Below are 20,145 nucleotides of genomic sequence, written 5' to 3'. Positions count from 1 at the left end.
GGAACTTGCCTGTGTGTTTCTGTGTCTTTGGTGTTTGGCTTGTGTTGCTAGCTTAGTGTTTGTTAATTCACACTGTTCACAAAAAGAAGAAGAAAAAACCTCACGTTTATGGTGAGTCAAAACAAAATATTTACAAAGCAGTCTTTGGGTGGAATAAATTAGTAATCAACATTGTCAGCGTTTTGTTAACATATTACATCAAGCATAATGTGATAGCGGATCCTAGTTAAAACCTGCAAAGTCCTCCATATAGAAACATGCTTCAGTAGTAGAGTCATACGGAATTCTTCATTAGGCCTGTGACATACCAAAGCTACCTGCTGCTCTCGCAAACCTAGCAGTGCTATGCAGATGTTTTTGTTTTGTTTTGTTTTGTTATCGTTATTCTGTGACTTTCCACGATGATGAGTTGGATGCTGTGGTTATATGTGCAAACCTTTGGTGAATTCTCATGTGGTGGATCTGCTTGGCTTCTTTGTGCGTGTGTGTATGTGCGCTGAAAAAGGAATGTTTGTACACTCTCCCCTGTCACCCATGTGATGCGTATCTGTGGCCGTGTGTGAGTATGCTTGTGTCCAGTACAGTGTTATTTATGCTGTTGTGTGGATGTGTGTTGTTTCATTCTTTCGTATTTTCTTTCTTTGTGTGTGTGTGTGTGTGTGAGAGAGAGAGAGAGAGAGAGAGAGAGAGAGAGAGAGAATGAGTGGGTGTGCGTGCATGTGTGTGTGTGTGTGTGTGTGTGTGTGTGTGTGTGTGTGTGTGTGTGTGTGTGTGTGTGTGTGCGTGTGTAAATATTGTATATATTGTTGTTGGGGTTAGGAGTATTGTGCTTTTGACTGACTGAATCATGTTCAGATTTGTTTGTGACTAATGTTCAACTCTTCACACCACTGTCCTTTTCCAACAAATAACCAAACATTCAGTATTGCATTCAAAATTGCATGTATGTGTGCGTGTGGTGTCAAAAGCTTTTTGTTTTGTTTTTGTGCTTCAGTTGTGTTTCTGTGTTCTTTTGTCAGAAAAACAGAGCGTATTTATTTGGGATAAAATGTGAATGTATCTTCTCATGTACATGTAAGTTATTTTTTTTTCTTTTTTTCGTTGGACAAAGAAAGGAAAAATCTATTTATGGATGTGAAGAAAAAAAGACGTCTATTGCTGTGAAGGGCATGCCTGTACTTGGGTGACTGTACATATATGGAGTATATTGTCTATGGAGGTGTGTATCAAAGTGTTTGCCAAATTACTTATTATTTTACAGAGAGATTCTTGTGAGTGCTTTTAAGAAGGTCACTGCTTATGGCCTCATGCCATGTACATGGTAGAAAATAAAGTCATGCTCTTTTCACCAACCCCGTGTGCTATTTTGTCTGCTATTATATGTGAGATCATTTTTTTGCTTCAGATTTGCAACAATAATTGTGTTTGTGTTTTATGTCATAGGCTACAGAAGCTTTTAGTTCAATTTATTAGCCATCAGCCTGAACCACCACAAGTTTACAGTGTTGTTGTCTTGCTTTTGATGCATTTCTGCTTGCATTTGATGCTTGCATTTTTATCACCACTAAGTGCTTCTGTTCCATTGTTGTTGTTGTTTTTTTTCCCCCTATCCCCTTTGACCCAGTCTGTTCTGCTTTTTGCACCCCTTTTAATGGTTTCTGCCCCCAATCCAGTAGAATTACCCTGTCCTGTGTCTTTCCACTTGGCTCTCTTTTCCTCACCATTTTTCCATTTGTTTCACAAACCGTTGTTTTTAAAAGTCTATGGGGTGGCATTTATTTCTGCCACTCACCTCTCTGCTTGCATTCTCCTCCATCTCTTTCACCATCTCTAGAGATGACAACTGAGTGGTGGATACAAACGCTTGCTTTCTTCGTCCTGTGTATGTGTTTTTGTGCAGTTATGCATTTGCAATGCTCATCATCCTGATGTGTTGCCATGGAAATCTGATGACAGCTTCTTCAGCCATGGCATTAGGCACATTACCAAAATGGTCCCCTTTGTAATATTCCTATGATGATGGTAATAAGCCATTGATCTGTAATAAAATATGTTTAGCATAGGTCAGAGAGGGAAACACCCATTAAAATGGCCTATTCATTGATTTCTTAAAAAACTGATGCAAATAGGCAAAACTATTTACTGGTTGAACTACAATTTATTGTCTACTATTTATGTAAAACAACAGTTCTCATGTAGAAAGCTATGCTGAGCTGGTCAAGAGGTACATCCAACTGCAAAAAAGCTAATCGGTAATATTTTTAGTCCTATGCTTATGAGTGTCTGCTGATCACTACATCCCTAGTACATGTACGACTGTATCACCAACACTTTCCCCCTTACACAGTTTATGCTGTGTTTTATACACGCATATAGACACATTAATATATAGCTTTATAAATATAACATGTAACATGTGTAACATGATTGTGTTTTGTTCTACCTCGGGTGGAGGCACCTATCTATCTCTGTCACACTGCAGTGGCACTTGTGCTGGGGACTCACTCATTAGTAGGCCTACAGGGTCATCCCAAGCAGTTCTCTATAATGAACTGTGCAGAAGGGGAAAAAACAGAACCTTGAAGGTGAACGACATCAGACTGCATAAAGGATGGGGAGAAAACAAATATAGAGTAACCTCACTCCAAAAGCTATCCTAAGGCCTCCTCATTGGCCTTTCTCAACATCAGGACAATTAAGCCATCTTACTCTTCACTAGTTAACTAATTAACTAATACCGATACTGAATAGTTGATTTATTTACATTAGTCAAATCAGGTCAAGTTTATATTTATACAGCACATTTCATACACAGAGGTCATTCAATGTGCTTTACATAAACAAAAGCAAACAGTAATGGTTATGGTTGGCAGATGCTTTTGTCCAAAGCGACATACAAATATAAAACAATATAATATTTAAATTTAACAGGGAACAGATTAAAATCTAAATGAAAAGCCTAATGAAATAAACAATGAAAATGAGGGGGAAAAGCAATAATAAACAATAATGTTCATTCAATCAATAATATTGACAAGTTTAAAATCGTTTAAAAGACATAAAACAACATACAATTATTACTCAGTGATAGTGATGCTAGTCAAACACTCACAGTGAACAGCAGCACTCTATGGAGATTCAGACTATTAGGCAGTTTTCCCCATTCACTGCGGCTCAAACAGCCTCAACTCATGAACTCAAAATGTTTCCCGTGCGCATTCTACAAACGTGGGTAAAATTGCGCGCATATTTTAAACTCAAATCCTAAAAGTAGGTTAGCCGCCAGGTGGAGCTGCGGGTAGATCATTAGCCCACAGGTTGGTATGGCTGGGGGTTTGGCAGAGGAAACCGCTGTGGAGTAGAGAGAGGTACAGCCTCTTGCTCGAAGTCAACGCTATGGGAGCGAGCTTTCTGAGTGAGAGACGAGCGACATGAGTTGCAGCTGACTCCATAATATTAACAACAAACCTGTAATTCGGCAGCTATTTTAAACGACCTTTCTTCAGTTATTTGGCGCATTTCGATTTGTTCAACAGACGTCGGGTCGACCTACCAGTAAGTTTATAGTACCGGGAGCTAAATCTTGACAAGTGTTTCTAAACTGGGGAAACCGAAGCAGGATGTACCATGAAGACGGCGCAAATTCACTCAGGCCACGATATGGATGTAAGTTAACAGAACCGTTTTTGCTTTACAGTCAATGACATATTTATCAAATAGCCTAAGCAATTAAACTTTCCGCTTCCACTGTGATTCTGGAGATGCATTCTTGCTGACTAGTATTAAGTTGACACAAAACTGCTATAGTATATGAAAACTTCAGTTGTCAATGAATGAATGGATGGGACAGTGCAGCAGAATCAGACCTTGATTTTTTTGTTATAGTTGTAGGTCTACTGTTGCAATTTCTTATAGATATCTCGGTATCCAGAAGGCCAATATATGTGTGAACCTGGAACATGATTGTGTTTGTAGTACCTGTCCCTCTGAACATGTCTAGATTATGCCATTGAGGACATCCTGTGGCAAACTACAGAAGGCCTGCTGGCCTATAGTTGGCCACTGTATGCTGGCTTTAGGTTTCTCACATGTTCACCCTCAGTGTGTGTGTGTGTGTGTGTGTAGGTATCAAGTCATTATTCTAAGCAGGGATTACAATGATTTCCCTGTGTTATTAATTTTATGATGACCATTATTTTATTGATTGAAATAAACAGCGCCCTTCAAATGACTCATCTCTATGTTAAGACTCAGGTGTCATCACAGTTTGATCAGAAAGCACCTCCAGTGAGTCATACAGTAGCTAGATTGGTCAGTCCCAAGAATCTGCTTGTCATCAATGTGAAATAAACTTAGCAGCAGTGCAAGGCAATGTTTATCCACATCAGATAATGTAATGGCATTTCACTCCAATGCTTGAGTGCAATAATCAAGTCACTGTAAAAGACCAATGTACACGTCCACCTAAGTTACAATATCTGTTCTGTTAGGTGAATGAATGTGGTGTAGGTGTGAGGGTGTGTGTGTGTGTGTGTGTGTGTGTGTGTGTGTGTTTTTGTTGGGGTCTGGCACTGGGCTACATGGGTGTTTCTCAACACGTTTGTGTGCGAGTGGTTGTTTAATGGTTTAATATTAACCACACAGATGGTGACATCAAACGTCAAAACCTGATAGGATACTGTTTGCTCTCTCTCTCTCCTCACTCTCTCTCTCTCTCTCTCTCTCTCTCTCTCTCTCTGTTTGTGTTGTGTTTGCTCTTTTTTAAATCTGCTGATGTCATTGGGATTAGTTGACATAAGGAAATGTGGGATGGGGGATTCATTAATGTGACAGACAGATGTTTTACATTTCTAAATCTACCAGTATGTCATTTCTCAGGGTTGATCTAGTTGGGAGTTTATTGCAGAACTGAAAAGGAATACATTAAAGGTGTTAGGCTAAAGTGCAGCAGGCTCTGTATGCTACCTTTTTCTCAGCAGTTATGCAGTGGGAACTGCTCAGTTTCACTTAGGTATTTTCATTTCTCTTTACAGAATGCATATTAATGCTTTAGTTTCCGTTTCCTCTCTCTATAAATAAATATACAGACAGGATGCGTTTATTAAACGAACAGGTCTGGTACAGCCGTGTGTGGCAGATCAAGAAGTTATGTCCTTTGATTGTTCAAGGCAGTTCAGCAGAATAAATGAGGGTCTCACTCTCATTGGATTGTGACGGTCCTCAGTGACTGTTTTCACTGATCTACCAAAAACACACCGACCTTCACATGGACCCTCTGCTGTCTCTAGACTAAGGCAGGAAGTATTGCATCTGGACCTCAGTCGTGTGGTTGTATTGTTATGTGATTTATTCTTAGATTGTTCTGTGCTGATGCCAGTAGAAAAGTAAAAGGGGCAAAGTTAGCATTCCTTTCTCGGGGTCTGAGACCACAGGATGACTGCAGAAGGTGGATGTTCAAGGTGAGGTACATTTTTCCCCCTGTTCCCTCCACAATTAATATTCAAGATGGCTTTTCTTGCAGTGCTCCCAGTGCCAGTCATCAGACAGTAGAGAGAGAGAGAGAGAGAGAGAGATGGCCCTGGCGAGATTGAACTCAAAGGTCGTCTGCAGCTGTAACTCATTACTTACTGAGAGGAGGGGTGGGGGATTGAGAGCCTCTTAACTGCAAGCTGACTCAAAACGGCCTTTGCCAGCCCTCTGATTCAGAATCACACTATAATAACATGAGAAGATATGGCAAAGGTTAATGGGTATGCCCAGCGGTAGCTGGCCAAACAGTCCTAAGGCTATTAGTCTGTGTGCCAGCTTTTCTTTTCTGCCAAGATGTACTCATCTGAAGATTTTTTTTTCCAGAATAGGAATTGATGACACGTTAATGGTTGCCTCTCAAGGCACATAGGCACAAATGGAAGAGATACTCTTGTGCAAGCTTGATCCCATCACCTTCTCTGTGTCTGGCCACACTATTGGAGCTGATGCCACAGATAGTGTGAACAAAAGGCACTGTACAATGCAGCTCCACAGAGATTGGTTGGCAAGCCTGTGCCTGCATCAGCCAGAGGAGATGGCTCCTTTATTTTGTGCCGGTCTGGCTGGCATGATCCACTCGCTTGTTTGAAAGTGTCAACGCGTGGGCACTCTTTACCTGTCAGCAAAATCAGTTATCACGCAGTGAGTGAGTGAACGATGCCCAGGAGGAATGGGGCAACCCCCCTGGCACTGAGACTGAAGAGGGCAGAGAGTGTGCGCTCTTCAGTGCCCATTGGCACACAGCAGGCAGGGCCTGCACTCCCAGTGGGAAAAGTGTCATTTAGTAGATTTGGATCTCTCTCTGTGATGGGTTAGGGTATTGCTGTAGGGTATTGGCACTTGTGGGGTAGATGTGTGAGGATTCTATCAAGTGCCCGTCTGGGCAAATACTGATGCGTGAATTTGTTATGATGTGATACATGGGGACATACCCATTGAGGTGTCTAAGTTCAAGTTAATCGTGTCTTTCTGATGCACCTAAGGCCATCCAGGTGCCAAGGTCCCTGGGCAGCTCAAGTCAATCCCCTCCACCCAGATACTAGCTCTCCCAATGGCAGGAAACTGGGGTCAACACAGCCTCTGCCCCCTAAAAAGAATGACACTAACCTCAAGAGACACTGTAGAGCCTGGAGTAGAGGACTAACATCCTGAAAAAGCTCATCATCTGCATTAAAGAGTGGCTAGCAGTCAGCTAGATTTTAGAAGTGATTTGCTCAAATTAGAAATTGAAACCAAAAATTGCATCCGACCGTGGATTACAAAAAAAAGCATGCTCATACATTCTTCAAAAGGGGTCAGTGCTCATAATTTTTTTTGCATTGATCAGCCTGGACAGTATGACCCCCTCAAAGTCCCACAGCACTTGGAAATGGGTCACCCACCTCACCCCAGCTTTCTCAAGCAGCGGAACCTTGCAGCCGGTGTAAGCAGAGCGGAGCGCCTGTGATGCCACGACATCAACCTCCTACTGACAGCAGGAGCCCTGGGCCTCTTAACCTCCTCCTAAGACCCACTTAGAGACACATTCACAGGCCCGGAGAGCGAGCTACTCATCCAGAAATAAAGGGATTGCTGGGGATTTAGCCGAGTAGGGGACGCAGGAGGGAGGAGCCGAAGCCGGAGGAGGTGGAGAAGGAACCGGTGGGGGTGATGGGGTGTCTGTCAGTAGTTCAGCCAGGTACAGATCACTCTACAGTATCTGTGGACAGTGCCATTATGCCAAACCACCCATAGACCTAGGGTGGCCATAGGGGCAGCCGTGGCCTACTGGTTAGCGCTTCGGACTTGTAACCGGAGGGTTGCCGCTGGTTACCAGTAGGCACGGCTGAAGTGCCCTTGAGCAAGGCACCTAACCCCTCACTGCTCCCCGAGCACCGCTGTTGTTGCAGGCAGCTCACTGCGCCGGAATTATTGTGTGCTTCACCTCACTGTGTGTTCACTGTGTGCTGAGTGTGTTTCACTAATTCACGGATTGGGATAAATGCAGAGACCAATTTTCCCTCACAGAATCAAAAGAGTAAATATACTTATACTAATATACTTATACTTATACTTAGACTTATACTTAGGTTTCATTACCAATTACAATGACCACTCCACCATTCAACAGCCAAGTCACAGTCCACATCCTGGATGGTGTACATCACCCCAGTCTCCAGTCAGTCCACATTCTGGATGGTGTACATCATTTCCCAGACACACCCAGTCAGTTTGTCACTGATATTTATATTGAAGTGATAGAAGATCATTACGATGCATATATCGGAGAAGGTAACGTAACACGGTGGTGCATTTGTTAATTAGTTTAGTTTGGTTATTTGTTGATAAAACACTATTGCTAGTTTTAAGGCAAATGCAGATTGACCTCCACCGTAGCGTAGCTGCCAGCATGTTCTTAATCCCCCTTGTGTCTGCGTTAAGGCACAAGGAGAAGCAATTCAAGGAAAGATGATGTAAGTGTGAAATAACTGTGGGTTGAGGGAGTGAGATGTGTTTCAGTTGCGTGTGTCAGCAGCCCTGCATGACTTTATTCATAACCAGGCGTAGCTCCACGATCCCTTAGTTTCTTTATATCATAGCATACAAGTGGCAGCCAGATTTGAAGATAGCTTGTGGGCCACAGAAAGATTTAAACTGTCAGGATCTGGCCGCAGGCCGCTAATTGAATAGGCCTGTTCTAGATGGTGTACATCACCCCAGTCCTCAGTCCCAGTCCACATTCTGGATGGTGTACATCACCCCAGTCCTCAGTCCCAGTCCACATTCTGGATGGTGTACATCATTTCAATCCCCAGTCACAGTCAGCTCTGAACCCTGAACACTGTCCAACTGTATGATGTCATGGTGGGTTGCTATAGTATGTATAATTCCCACCCAAGCCTTTTGTGATCCCAGTTTGTGTGTGTGTGTGTGTGTGTGTGTTTGTGTGTGTGTGTGTGTGCTCATGGTGAAACCCTTTGTTGAGCACACCCTGCAAACTACAACAACAAGATTTTTTTCCCTTGAGTATCACGGCTCATTAATGCCAAGGTGTAGTATAATTACCTTGTTCATGTCCAACTGCATGTGGTACTTATTAGTAGTATTTGTGATTTAAAACAGCATAGACTCTTCTCTTAACTTTGTCCTGGGTGGTCCCATTGTGCCACTGTGCATGAGTGTGACCACCTGAAGGACCGCAGGAAATCCCTCCTCTCTCTCTCTCTCTCTCTCTCTCTCTCTCTCTGTTTTCTCTCTCTCTCTCTCTCTGTTGGTCCTTCTCTTCTCTCTTCATTCGCCTTTGACTGTGGCTGTTTGTTCCTGTGTTTATATTGCAGCCATTGTGGACGACGAGAGGCTCTCGGCCGAGGAAATGGACGAGAGGAGACGGCAAAACATCGCCTATGAATACCTGTGTCACCTAGAGGAAGCCAAACGGTGAGCGGCCAGCTCTAGCTACTTCGGGCTAGGTCATCAGGCATTAGCACTTGTCCCATAGGCGTTGTCCTGTAGCCCTCTTCTCCTGTGGGTTTGAAGGTGGTCTATAGGGCTGTACCTGTACTTGACCTGGGTACCCCTAGTCCGGTGTGTATATTGTATGGGTTTATGGTGTCTCCAAATGTATACTTAAGGTCAATTGCAAAGGCTGTAGATACCTTTTTGTTGTATGTGACTTGAGTGAGAGCTGTACTATTGAAATATACAAACTTCAGCCATATTTCACATGAACCATGGTGTCCATTCAGGGCTATTTTTGCCTGATCATGAGCAAAAGGCAACTAGGTTGTTCCATTACAGTGTTTCAGATTATTCAAACATTCAAGATGCTATTTTAGCAATAATAGCTACACTGTTAATATTTAATTCAAGTCCGCACTGCAGTACTTCTCTTTCATATTGTATGACACAACCAGTGTACTTCCTGCCAAAAATATGAGCGTGCGTGCGTGTGTGTGTGTGTGTGTGTGTGTGTGTGTGTTTACATGTGCACACACATCCGGTATTTCACCACTCCCTTTGGGTACTGAAATTGCTCCGAGTGCTATAGATGCTGGTGTGCATGACCAGTGCCAAGAACCGTTCTAAGGTTTGGAGAATGGATACAGATTTACTCAAAGTGCTCAGTTCAGTCCTTAAAGCTGCGTGAGGTTAGTCAATGGTGTTCAGATATCACAACACATGGTCCAAGATCTGGTCTGTGAAGGCTGCCAGCCGGCTGTGGTTATACACTGGTGTGCACTGTTGGCTCAGCTAACCAACATGGGGCTTACCCCGGCACTTAGGTACACGTACAGGAGAGCATAAGTTTGACATCTTCATATTAAATCACAATAACTACAATCAGGCTTAAATAGGCTTATTGACTTATTATCAGGGAGGGAGTTGTTAGAATTAAGATCATATATCATAACCTTGAGTGTTTTGGCTTATTTAGTATTTCTTGGTAATGCGTGAGTGAGCTTGTCCACCTCTGAGAGTCCTTTCCTCTTTTGTTCGTCCACTCTGCTGCAAAGCCTCTATTCTGGGAATCCTGTCATCATGGATTAGGATTATAATGCCGCTTGCTAATCGGCCTATTAACGTGGCAGTAGCATTCACATCTCATCGCGTGCTATCAGAGTCAGACATCAACCAGGAGAGGAGAGGGCAGAGGTCTCACAGTATTTGTGTTAGTTTACCTCATACCCCAGACCTGCTCAACCTATGGGAAAATATTCGATAGATTTACCTTATTGTACTGTATGTGTGCAGTCTCATGCTTGTGAATGGAGGGATGTATGACAGGAGTGAAAGAGCTAAAGGTCTAAATTTGGCTCTTGTGGGCTTTGGAATGAACATGGGAAGATTACGCATGGATATTCTGTGTGTGTCATGAGTAACCAGAGGCTATGTGCCATATCCCTGACACACACACACACACACACACACATATACACACACACACACAGTCAGTCAGTCATGGAAGATATCTGCTCAGCACGGCAGCTCACACACACACACACACACACACACACACACACACACACACACACACACACACACACTCTTTTCCCACTTACTGCAACCCACCCCCTGTTCCAGTGAGTATTTTAAACACCTGGACTTTGGACCTGCTGACTTGAGTAAACAGAAAGTAAGCTTACTCATGATTTTTTCATTTTTCAAATCCCTTTTGAAAACTCAAAGTTGAGATGAAAGCATGCACCACTCAGGGTTAACAAGAACACTGTGACGTAAATGTAATCAGACGTGCAAAGCAAACATCTCCTGTTGAGATGAGGAAAATCTCTTTCCCACAGACCATGCATTTGACTGCTCAGCACTGACGTCAGGCCTGTGACATCATGAAGTGGCCTACCTACTGTACATCTTCATTCAGTACTTTGCTTTCCCAGAGCTCAATACTTTACCAGCACTTTCTCCAGACCTCAGCCAATAGCCCCACGCTCATTCATTGGAATCACTAGATCAAACAATGGGCTTACCATAAACTCGATAAGACTGCTGATAGTGATACTTAATGGTAAACTAAACACTAAACTGGATTTCTGTCCTTGTAGGTCTTGTAGACAGAAGCAGGGAAAAAGCAATATCAGCAATGGTATCTATATGGTATCTTAAAGGAGAATTCCGGTGTGATATTGACCTAAAGTGTATTGAAACATGATACCGAGTGTGAACGTATGTCTCATAGCCCATCTCGGCTTGTCCCCTGCACTCCAAAATCTGGCGCTAGTTAGCCGATGCTACCAACAGCTTTTTCAATAGTGGTGCTTCGGCATCGGGCTAGCCATGCAAATAAATCACTGTTTTACACCCATTTACGAGGCTCAATGTATCTCCACACTTCATTGGTAGACTTCTGAGGGCCCTGACATTTAAAACGAGACATTGAGAACTTTGAAAAAGCACTGGTAGTTTACTTACAAGACGATTTATGCAGACAGTATCTTCACGGGTTTAGCGTTTGCAGCCATCTTGAATTTAGTCACGATAAGTCGAAAGCAACGAGTAAGAATGAACAGGTATGATAAGGGATCAGATTCCAAAAATAATTCAGTGGAAATGCATGGATTCCAGTTTCTTACAGTAGCAGCAACTGGAATCCATGCATTTCCTGTGCATTGTTCCAGGGTAGCTTGTTCCAGGGTAGCTATAACCCAGGCTCATTGAACAACCTTGGTAATATTGTCAACGTATTCCATCTTGATCTCTCTCTGCTAGCCTATATTTAACCAATAATGTAATACATCAAGTCAGAAACTGGACCCCAGGGATGTCAATCAACTTGCTGCTGAAATGTAGTTAAGTGGCTGGGAATGGGGAGTGGACGGAATGGGCGGGTTTGTTTACACATCTCTGGCACCAGCTTGATTTGCAGGCCTTGAACATTCCACCTTGCAGAAATCATAGGGCCGATACATTTACATGTACATGGACTTAAAGTTCAGCATATTTGTCTCATCCACAGAAATACGTTAGCCGCACAGTAATGTGCCATATCAGTATATTAACCATAGAACTTCCAGATCTAAAGCATTGCACTGAAATACATGTATGAGTTATGTTTGCAATCCAGCAGATATTTGTTCTCAAAAATTATGAGCACTAGCAATTTTAGTTTTAGTGTGCACTGATGATAGTCTGAGACCTAAAACATTTTGCACTTATCACTGGGTAGCACTTTTCACTAATTTACCAGCTGTGGTTATACACTGGCGTGCACTGTTGGCTCAGCTAACCAACATGGGGCTTACCCTGGCACTTAGGTACACGTACAGGAGAGCATAAGTTTGACATCTTCATATTAAATCACAATAACTACAATCAATAGAAATAAAATAGGCTTAATGACTTATTGTCAGGGAGGGAGTTGTTCCTCTTTTGTTCGTCTGGACTCTCCTCTGCCACTCTGCTGCAAAGCCTCTATTCTGGAAATCCTGTACTACTTTTCACTAATTTACTTTTTATTAAATAAGTCTGAATTAAACCCGGCACTGGTTTGAGGCACGACACTCAATTGACCCTACTAGCCATTTTAGCACAAGCAGTAGGATTTTCCTTCTTTTTCAGAGTATTGAGGTTCTGTCTTACTCTGCAGGCTGGACAATGCCAGGAAGAAGGTGCTTGTGGGGCTACAAACATCTCTGGACCTCAGCGTGGTGGTGTTGGCTTTTCACAAGTGCATTGTTCAGCCACAGGAAGTAGTGATCACTATGAGGGGTTTAGACGCTGTCAGGATGTGCTTTGTTCCATCATTGGGTCATCCGCTGCTACGTTTAGCCGGACAGACATGCTGTTTCATACTGGGATTGACTCATCATTTTTGCTGGCCTGCTTTGATTACCAGTAATCCCTCGAATGCTGTATGTTTCAAATGGTTTATCAAGCATGGAACATACCGGTTGTATTCATTCATATTCTCTGTTCAAGTTATATTTCATTTGGTGTCAGTCAACTATCATCATTTAAGATCCATCAAAGAGTACTGGAGCAACAACAGGCTATTTCCCAGTTGCTGGGCACCTTTATATTCCTCATACTATTATTTGTAATTGCCCCATGAGGACAAGTCTATGCTTGACTGTTTCTTTTAGAGCCTTTTATCTTGTTCTAAAGCCATTACAGGGCAGACCATATTCGGTAGTTTAGGCTTTGATCTAGGAAAGAAAAAAGAAACAGTTGCTCAGATGTCACAGTTGAGCAAGACTCCTGACCGCAGCAGCACACAGAGGTAGAAGCAGCAAGACTACATGGAGTAGCCTACTATATACTCCTGGTGACAGCTGGTTTACCAGGTTGAAACCTGGGGATGCATAAGCACATCCTTGTGGCCATTACTGGCTCTCTGTGAGTGTTCTCCCATCGGAACCTCTAGGTCTCTGAATGAATGGCTCTGCTGTTTCGAAAACAATCAATAGCACTCTGTCAACAGTCTGGTTAGTTAGTTTAGGTTTGGCAGTCGACACACTAATTTGTGTCACTACATGTTCCTGTGTTAAGAAATAGAATGCAGCTTGTTTAAAGCAGCATACACAAAGGGGAATAGAGGTTCTTTATGCACCTGTGCCACTGCCATCTTTATCGCCGAACCAAGGGTAGGTATGAAACATCTCCAGGGTGGAGTTGGCCTCCGATTGAAGCGGCTGGCTGGAGCAGGGTGTCGTGTGCGAGTCTGTCATCGCTGTGAGGATGAAGAGGTGGCACACAGGGCATCCAGATCGCTTTGTGCTGACAGACAACAGTACTTGTGGGTGGGTGATGGAGTATGGAGTGTGCATGTGTATATGTATATGTGTATGTATACTGTCTGTCTCTGTGTGTGTGTGTGTGTGTGTGTGTTTGTATGCATCTGTGTATTTAGAAGGGGGCGGCTAATGGAGAGAAGCGCTGACGCATGTTTGGGCAGGAGCATTGTCACCACGGCACGCCACACACACACACACACACACATACACTCCCCTTCTCCTCCTCCCCTTCCTCTGGAACTCTTAATTAACTGTACCTCTCTAAGTCCCGGCTGCAAATCTGTCAGGGGCTGAGAGATGGGGAGTCGCAGACCCCCACTGACCTTGCTGGCCTCATGCACATAAGCAGCTCTATTTGGACTAAGCAGACGCACTCGTGTCAGAATATATCCTAGCATAGCCTAAATCACCATCCCACTGAAATCCATCATGCCAGTACATCTCAACACTGAAGGGTTTGTGCAGTAGAGACAAACGCACAAAGTTGAGTCCTATTAGAATATGGAACATGGTTGTTTCCTGAATCAGCTCTATAGGGGACATGTAGTGCTGTATAGAGCTGGTGGATATCAGTGGCATAGCATAGCACTGATATCTGACTGTGGTTTACACTGCCCTGGTTCTAGTGTGTGTTTTGATTTATTCTCACCTCCAATGGTTATAGTGGCCTAGTTTGCCACAAAATGGTGCCACACACTGTCATGGTTTGAACTTCTGCTGACTAGGAAAGCTTTTTTTATTTGTTCCTAGGCGGCCCTGAATTTTGTTTTTGTAAAACCTCACTACCACAGGCTTCAAGGTCAGCTGTAGTGTCTCGTGTCGGTAGTGGCTGTTTGACAGTCCAGAGAATTAGGGATAAGGGTTCTTAGGACTATATCAGTCAGAGATGCAGCCAGAGAGGCTTGGTTTTGAAATGATTAACCCCTGTTGGCTGTGAAGCCATGTGGCATGGGCATACCCTAAATACCTCAGGAGAATCATTCTTGTGCTGGTCCCCCACACGTTTAATGTGTAACCTTACTTGACATCGACCGATTTACTGCAAGCAAAGAATACACCATGTTTTGTTTGAAGGCTTAACAACATCCATTGATAACGAGAGAAACACAACTTCTTCCTCTAGGATGAAGCTTTTTACTCATCCATTTGGGAGAGTGACAGTGATGGCACATCTGTAATTTTGCTTTTAACTGCGTTCCATCCTTGCTTATCATGGTCTCTTTTTTTAAACCTGATGGGTTTGATCGATGTGTTCATCTATGTGTTTATCCATTCAGTGGTGGAATTAGTCAGCCATGTTAACGTCATCTTACAAGACCTAATGTCTCCTCAGCACACTCTGAACGTCTGAACGCAGTGACCTTTACCCTAATCTGGAGATGTATGGCATCCCTAATCTTCATCCTTACTTCATCCTCACCTCATATTCTGGGACTCCTAGTTACCTGTAGGCTTGTTTTTAGATGTTGACATGTGTTCCACTAGATTGGATTGGACTGGTTTGATTATTTTGTTGAATTGTTAGGTGCCAATTGTTTTTTGCCACTTCCAAAAATTATTAGGGATCGTTGGTAATGATTTGCTAAACAAATTATGAAAAAAGCTTCCGAATCTGTAAACCATTCCAGAGCCCAATGTATTCCTCCTCTACACACACAAACACACACACACACACACACATACACACAGGCATCTGTTGAACATCAGCGTTGGTGCTACAACAATACAGCTTTGTTTGAATAGGTCAAAGCTCCAAAATGTTCAGTTGCTCAGTGTCTGTCATTCCTGGCATTGATATTGTTTTGCCTATTTTGTAGACAAACATGTGTGACAGTCTTGTCATTTCAGTATATTTTGCCAGGGGTACCCTACAGTAGAGGGATATGGATAAGCCTATTCAGGCCTACATCATAAAAGACTCATTAACATGATAATTCTTAATATACAAATGTTCGTACCATACTATCATAACGTGTTTGAAAATGCGAGCCTTAGAAATTTACAGAAGTATCCTATTTAACTTTTGACAATGTCTTTACTATCATCTGTCCCATGACTGTATGACTAGTGAGGGAGTCAGTAAGTTATGATCAGAATTTTATACATATTTACTGTCTAGTGGGAGTGAATTTCATTTATTTTCCTTTTTATCATAGGACACACTTTGGGTGTGGTGTAACCCCCTCTCTTCGAAGAGCTCTCCTACATGCATTTTGTTTGGCAACTGCAAAATATATTTGTGAGGTTGTTCAGATATTGATACTAATAAGGTTTTGTGTGTCTGCTTTCATTGGAGCACTTTTTGAAGCCCACATGAGAACGCTGCTGGAGGTCTCTGGCTGTGTGTTTGTGTGTCAGTGGTCTGTCTGTGTGTGAACTGACTCTGGGTTACCCCAGATTTCCTCTGCGCTGGCCTTCATTGCCAGAACATGGCAGGAAGGAAGTAGCTATGTAATCCGCATTGCTGACAGAAAACCTCACAGAAACATGCACAAGCCCTACACCCTGAGGTAAACTACACTGACCCCTAGTGGTGTGGGGGGAGGGAGGGGGTTGTTGTGGTTCTTGTGGCCGGAGCTTTAACCTTGACCACTTTCTGCACTGCTTTCAGGGGAGAGAAAAAGATTGCCAATGTTGACCTGGAGTTTCCAGGGTGCCAAAATGTACTTTAAGTGGACGCACAGAGTCCAGTGTGAGAGCTGGTCCAAGGTTATGTTTGTTTATATGGATTTGTTTCGATGGTGACCTCACATGGGGGCACCAGTGTGCCTCCTCAGAAATATTTCAAGTTGAACATTTAGGACTGAATTGACTGAGAGCCTTGATTGGTCCTTTAAAGACAGTGTTCTAGTGGGTGTTAGTATAGGAGTTTAAGAAGTTATATTTGAAGTGTTTGGTTCCAAAATGCTAGATCCTTCATATTAATACATTTTCATAAATATTTTTCTGATCGGATCAGGAATTTTCATTCCGATTGAGGTGTTTATATGACAATTTATATTCTGATTGAGCTGTTATTCCATTTCTAATCAGAATAGAATTGTCTATGTAAAGGTGGCTATTGATTACCTGAAATACACAATTAAATAACATGACTTTTTAATGTTTTTAAAAACGGAGATATAGCGTTTTGGAACCAAACTCTTCATGTGCACATAGTAGTGATGGCCTTTGGCCCAATATGTAAAAAGAAATCACTGAACTATGAAATCAAATCAGAATTAAATATTTTTTTGTAAGAAGTGATTCAGAGATGTGCTTGTGTACATTTGATTGGCAAAAGAAATCACAAAAATGATCGATTAAAGAATAAAAATGCACTGGTATTTAGAAAGAAGCTCCATGAAGCCCCAGGTTAGTGATAACGCCCCCTTCTCTCCTCTGTGTCCTCAGGTGGATAGAGGCGTGTGTGGAGGAGGAGCTCCCGCCCACCACGGAGCTGGAGGAAGGCCTGCGCAACGGAGTCTACCTCGGCAAACTCGGCAAGTTCTTCGCACCCAAGATGGTGTCTGAGAAGAAGATCTACGACCGCGACCAGTCCCGCTACAGGGTATGCAACAGCTCAGCTTTCATCTCGAGTGCACCGCTGGAACAGTAACGTAGTTTGGTGCCAACATAGAAGGAAAGTTAGCAAATTTCGCAGTTTGCCAAAGTCACTGAGTCAGTTGTCATTCACCAAAATAATTCAGTGTAGCCAAGGTGATTATAGCAGTGTGCATGTGAAACACACTTAATATTCCACCTCTAGATGCCCTGATGCTACTGGTTTGATTCAGCTCTGCACCACTGACCATCGGCTGTGTGGATATTGTAAATAGTAGAGGACAGATGAGCAAAAATCTATTTCCCATGTGTCATGCATGAGTTAAGTGGCCATAGAATAATAGCAGAAAGGTACAATAGGAAAGTAGTGGACAGACAGGGGGCAGTTGGGAAGTCAAGGAATGGACATGAGCATGGACATGGACATGAGCATAATGTGATGATTTTGGTCTTGAGTAAGTGCTGTAAGTGCTGACGAGAAGTGCTTGTTGACATAATAATGAACTGTGGGGGTAGGCATGTGCCGCCCATCCAGTGAAACTCACACTTACACAAACGTACACACACACACACACACACACATACACAAATATAACCAGGCACACAGGAAGTGGCTTGCAATAAATGCAGTAGACAGACATCCCCACATCACACACCGTTCTTCTCTCTGGGAGCGTGGGATAGGCATGATCCCCCCCTTCCACTCAGGGTTTCAGCTGACACAACACCACACTCACACACACACACACACACACACACACACACACACACACACACACACACACACACACACACACACACACACTGTTTCTCTCAGCAAGATTAAGCTTGCATGAATGTTGAAATGTTTGTAGTTGACACAGCATACGGTGTTCAACCTCATTGGCAAATAATGGAACTAATAATCTACTCTCATTAAATTGGCAATATAGATTACTTTTGACCAGTTCAGATACTGTAAACTAAACTGACACCCAACTGAAGTTCAACACTGCTAAACTTCCCAGAATAAAATTTCACATAACGTTTGATTATACGTTTTTCCTTTTGTTTACAATTGTTGATTGGTGTATAGTAACTATATCTGTGTGTGTGTGTGTGTGTGTGTGTGTGTGTGTGTTTGTGTTGTGTGCAGAGGACCGGACTTCACTTCAGACACACAGACAACACAGTGCAGTGGCTCAGGGCAATGGAGTCCGTTGGTTTGCCCAAGGTGAGGCTGGGCGTCTCCAACCTTCCGGTGCTGTTAGCACGGATGTGGCAACATACACACACACACACACACACACACACACACACACACACACTTACTTTCTCTTTCAGTGTCTCTCTCTTTCTTTAACGTCCTGTTACCTTAAATCCAGATGCATAATTAAAACAAATTAAATAAACTCAATGAATAATCCACATGCATACTTATTCATTGAGTTTATTTTACTCATGTGTACAGTCTCCAACAAATCCCTCCTTATGTAAGTGTACAAACATGTATTCAGGCAGTCGCTGACTCCAATTTAGATGTGCACAAGTGCATGGAAGGTAAGCTTGTTGCTCTGAGTAGTATCAACTGAAATGCTCCCTAAAGATCTTCCCACTAGAAAAGCTGTATGAGCCTCTTGAATCCAAGATATCCATATATCAAAAGTGAGAAAGTTGCATTTCTGTATTATAGTTTCATCAAGTCAGTTGTACACACAGTACTGTCCAACTTGTAACTATGGAGATGTTGCTACGCTGCTGTAAAATGCCTAAAGCGTTGTTATCAACTGTATTGACAACTGGACAACAACTAGTATTGCTAACAGTTCTCAACAATGGTCAGTTTTCTGACTCTGAACTGGAAGGCAGTCAACTCGGGCTTGGCAATTTCCCACCTCAGGGTTCCAAATTCTGAGGCAAATGCAACGTGCCCTCTGTGGCGTACAAGCTGTCTGCCTATCTCGTCTCTCCCCATAGAGTCTTGATAACACAGCTTTATGAGACTTTCCCTCACCTGTAACTGTGAAAGCAAGACTTGCTGCATCAGGCAGTTGGGGCGGAACTTGATAGGGCAATTATCTCAAAGGCATAATTCATGGAGGGGTCGGGCCACGCCGGGGCACACCTGTAAAAGATGAATGGGAATGTGAGATGCACCCTCCATTCAGTGTCGTGCCACAATCAATTCCCTTAAATATTCAGCCAGCAAATAGAGGTGCAATAGAGTTGCCAGAGGCACCGACTCTGTAGTCATTTAATCAGTCTCAGTCAGCAGTGTGTCGGAAAGTTGTTGCTGTAATCAAACATCTGGGCCTTTTCTCAAGCCCTATCTGAAGTACGCCCCAGAGGGGATGTGAACACAGTCACTGTCACCAACTGTCCACAAATGTCCCTGGGGGCATAACCACAGCAGCACACCAACACACCAAAACACCAACAAACCAGCACTGCTGACCAAATGGAAAAGAAGAACAACATTGTCTCCTCTGCCAGGCCACTTACATCATACTCAAGGTCTGTGGCTGCAGTTACTTAGAGACTTATGTAATCTTCATGTCTCTGACTGACTGAGAACGTGTTGTAGTTACCTAGTTAAACTTAGTTAAAGTGTAATAGGTCTGGCATGCCAAAGGGTCACTATGGTGGATTATTTCAAGTGTTTAGCCAGATAAGGTGTCCATAAAGCCTTATATTATTCTCTACCAACTTGATGTCATTGACTGAGGCTGTAATTGTGTATTTATATGATAGAAGACATTCGCTATGTCCTTATATAGTATAGTAAGTATATATACTCTTTTGATCCGTGAGGGAAATTTGGTCTCTGCATTTATCCCAATCCGTGAATTAGTGAAACACAGTGAAC

General features: G+C 42.9%; 1 protein-coding gene across 2 annotated transcripts in view; it reads left to right on the top strand.

The window, feature by feature from the left end:
* The first annotated feature begins 3,343 nt into the window (after positions 1–3,343).
* Positions 3,344–20,145, top strand: part of iqgap2 (IQ motif containing GTPase activating protein 2) — a 51,095-nt gene continuing 34,293 nt past the window's right edge. For both annotated transcript variants that reach the window (XM_048243162.1, XM_048243161.1), the window contains exons 1-4: positions 3,344–3,666; positions 8,847–8,946; positions 17,151–17,307; positions 18,436–18,513. In XM_048243162.1, the coding sequence (XP_048099119.1) occupies positions 3,621–3,666; positions 8,847–8,946; positions 17,151–17,307; positions 18,436–18,513 (381 nt within the window). In that variant the 5' untranslated portion in view covers positions 3,344–3,620. The remainder of the gene's footprint in view (positions 3,667–8,846; positions 8,947–17,150; positions 17,308–18,435; positions 18,514–20,145) is intronic.

Source organism: Alosa alosa, chromosome 5 (genome assembly GCF_017589495.1).
Source record: "Alosa alosa isolate M-15738 ecotype Scorff River chromosome 5, AALO_Geno_1.1, whole genome shotgun sequence".
Lineage (NCBI taxonomy): Eukaryota > Metazoa > Chordata > Actinopteri > Clupeiformes > Clupeidae > Alosa > Alosa alosa.
The sequence above is the reverse complement of the archived record's forward strand: the minus strand, read 5'-3'. Positions and strand labels throughout refer to the sequence as shown.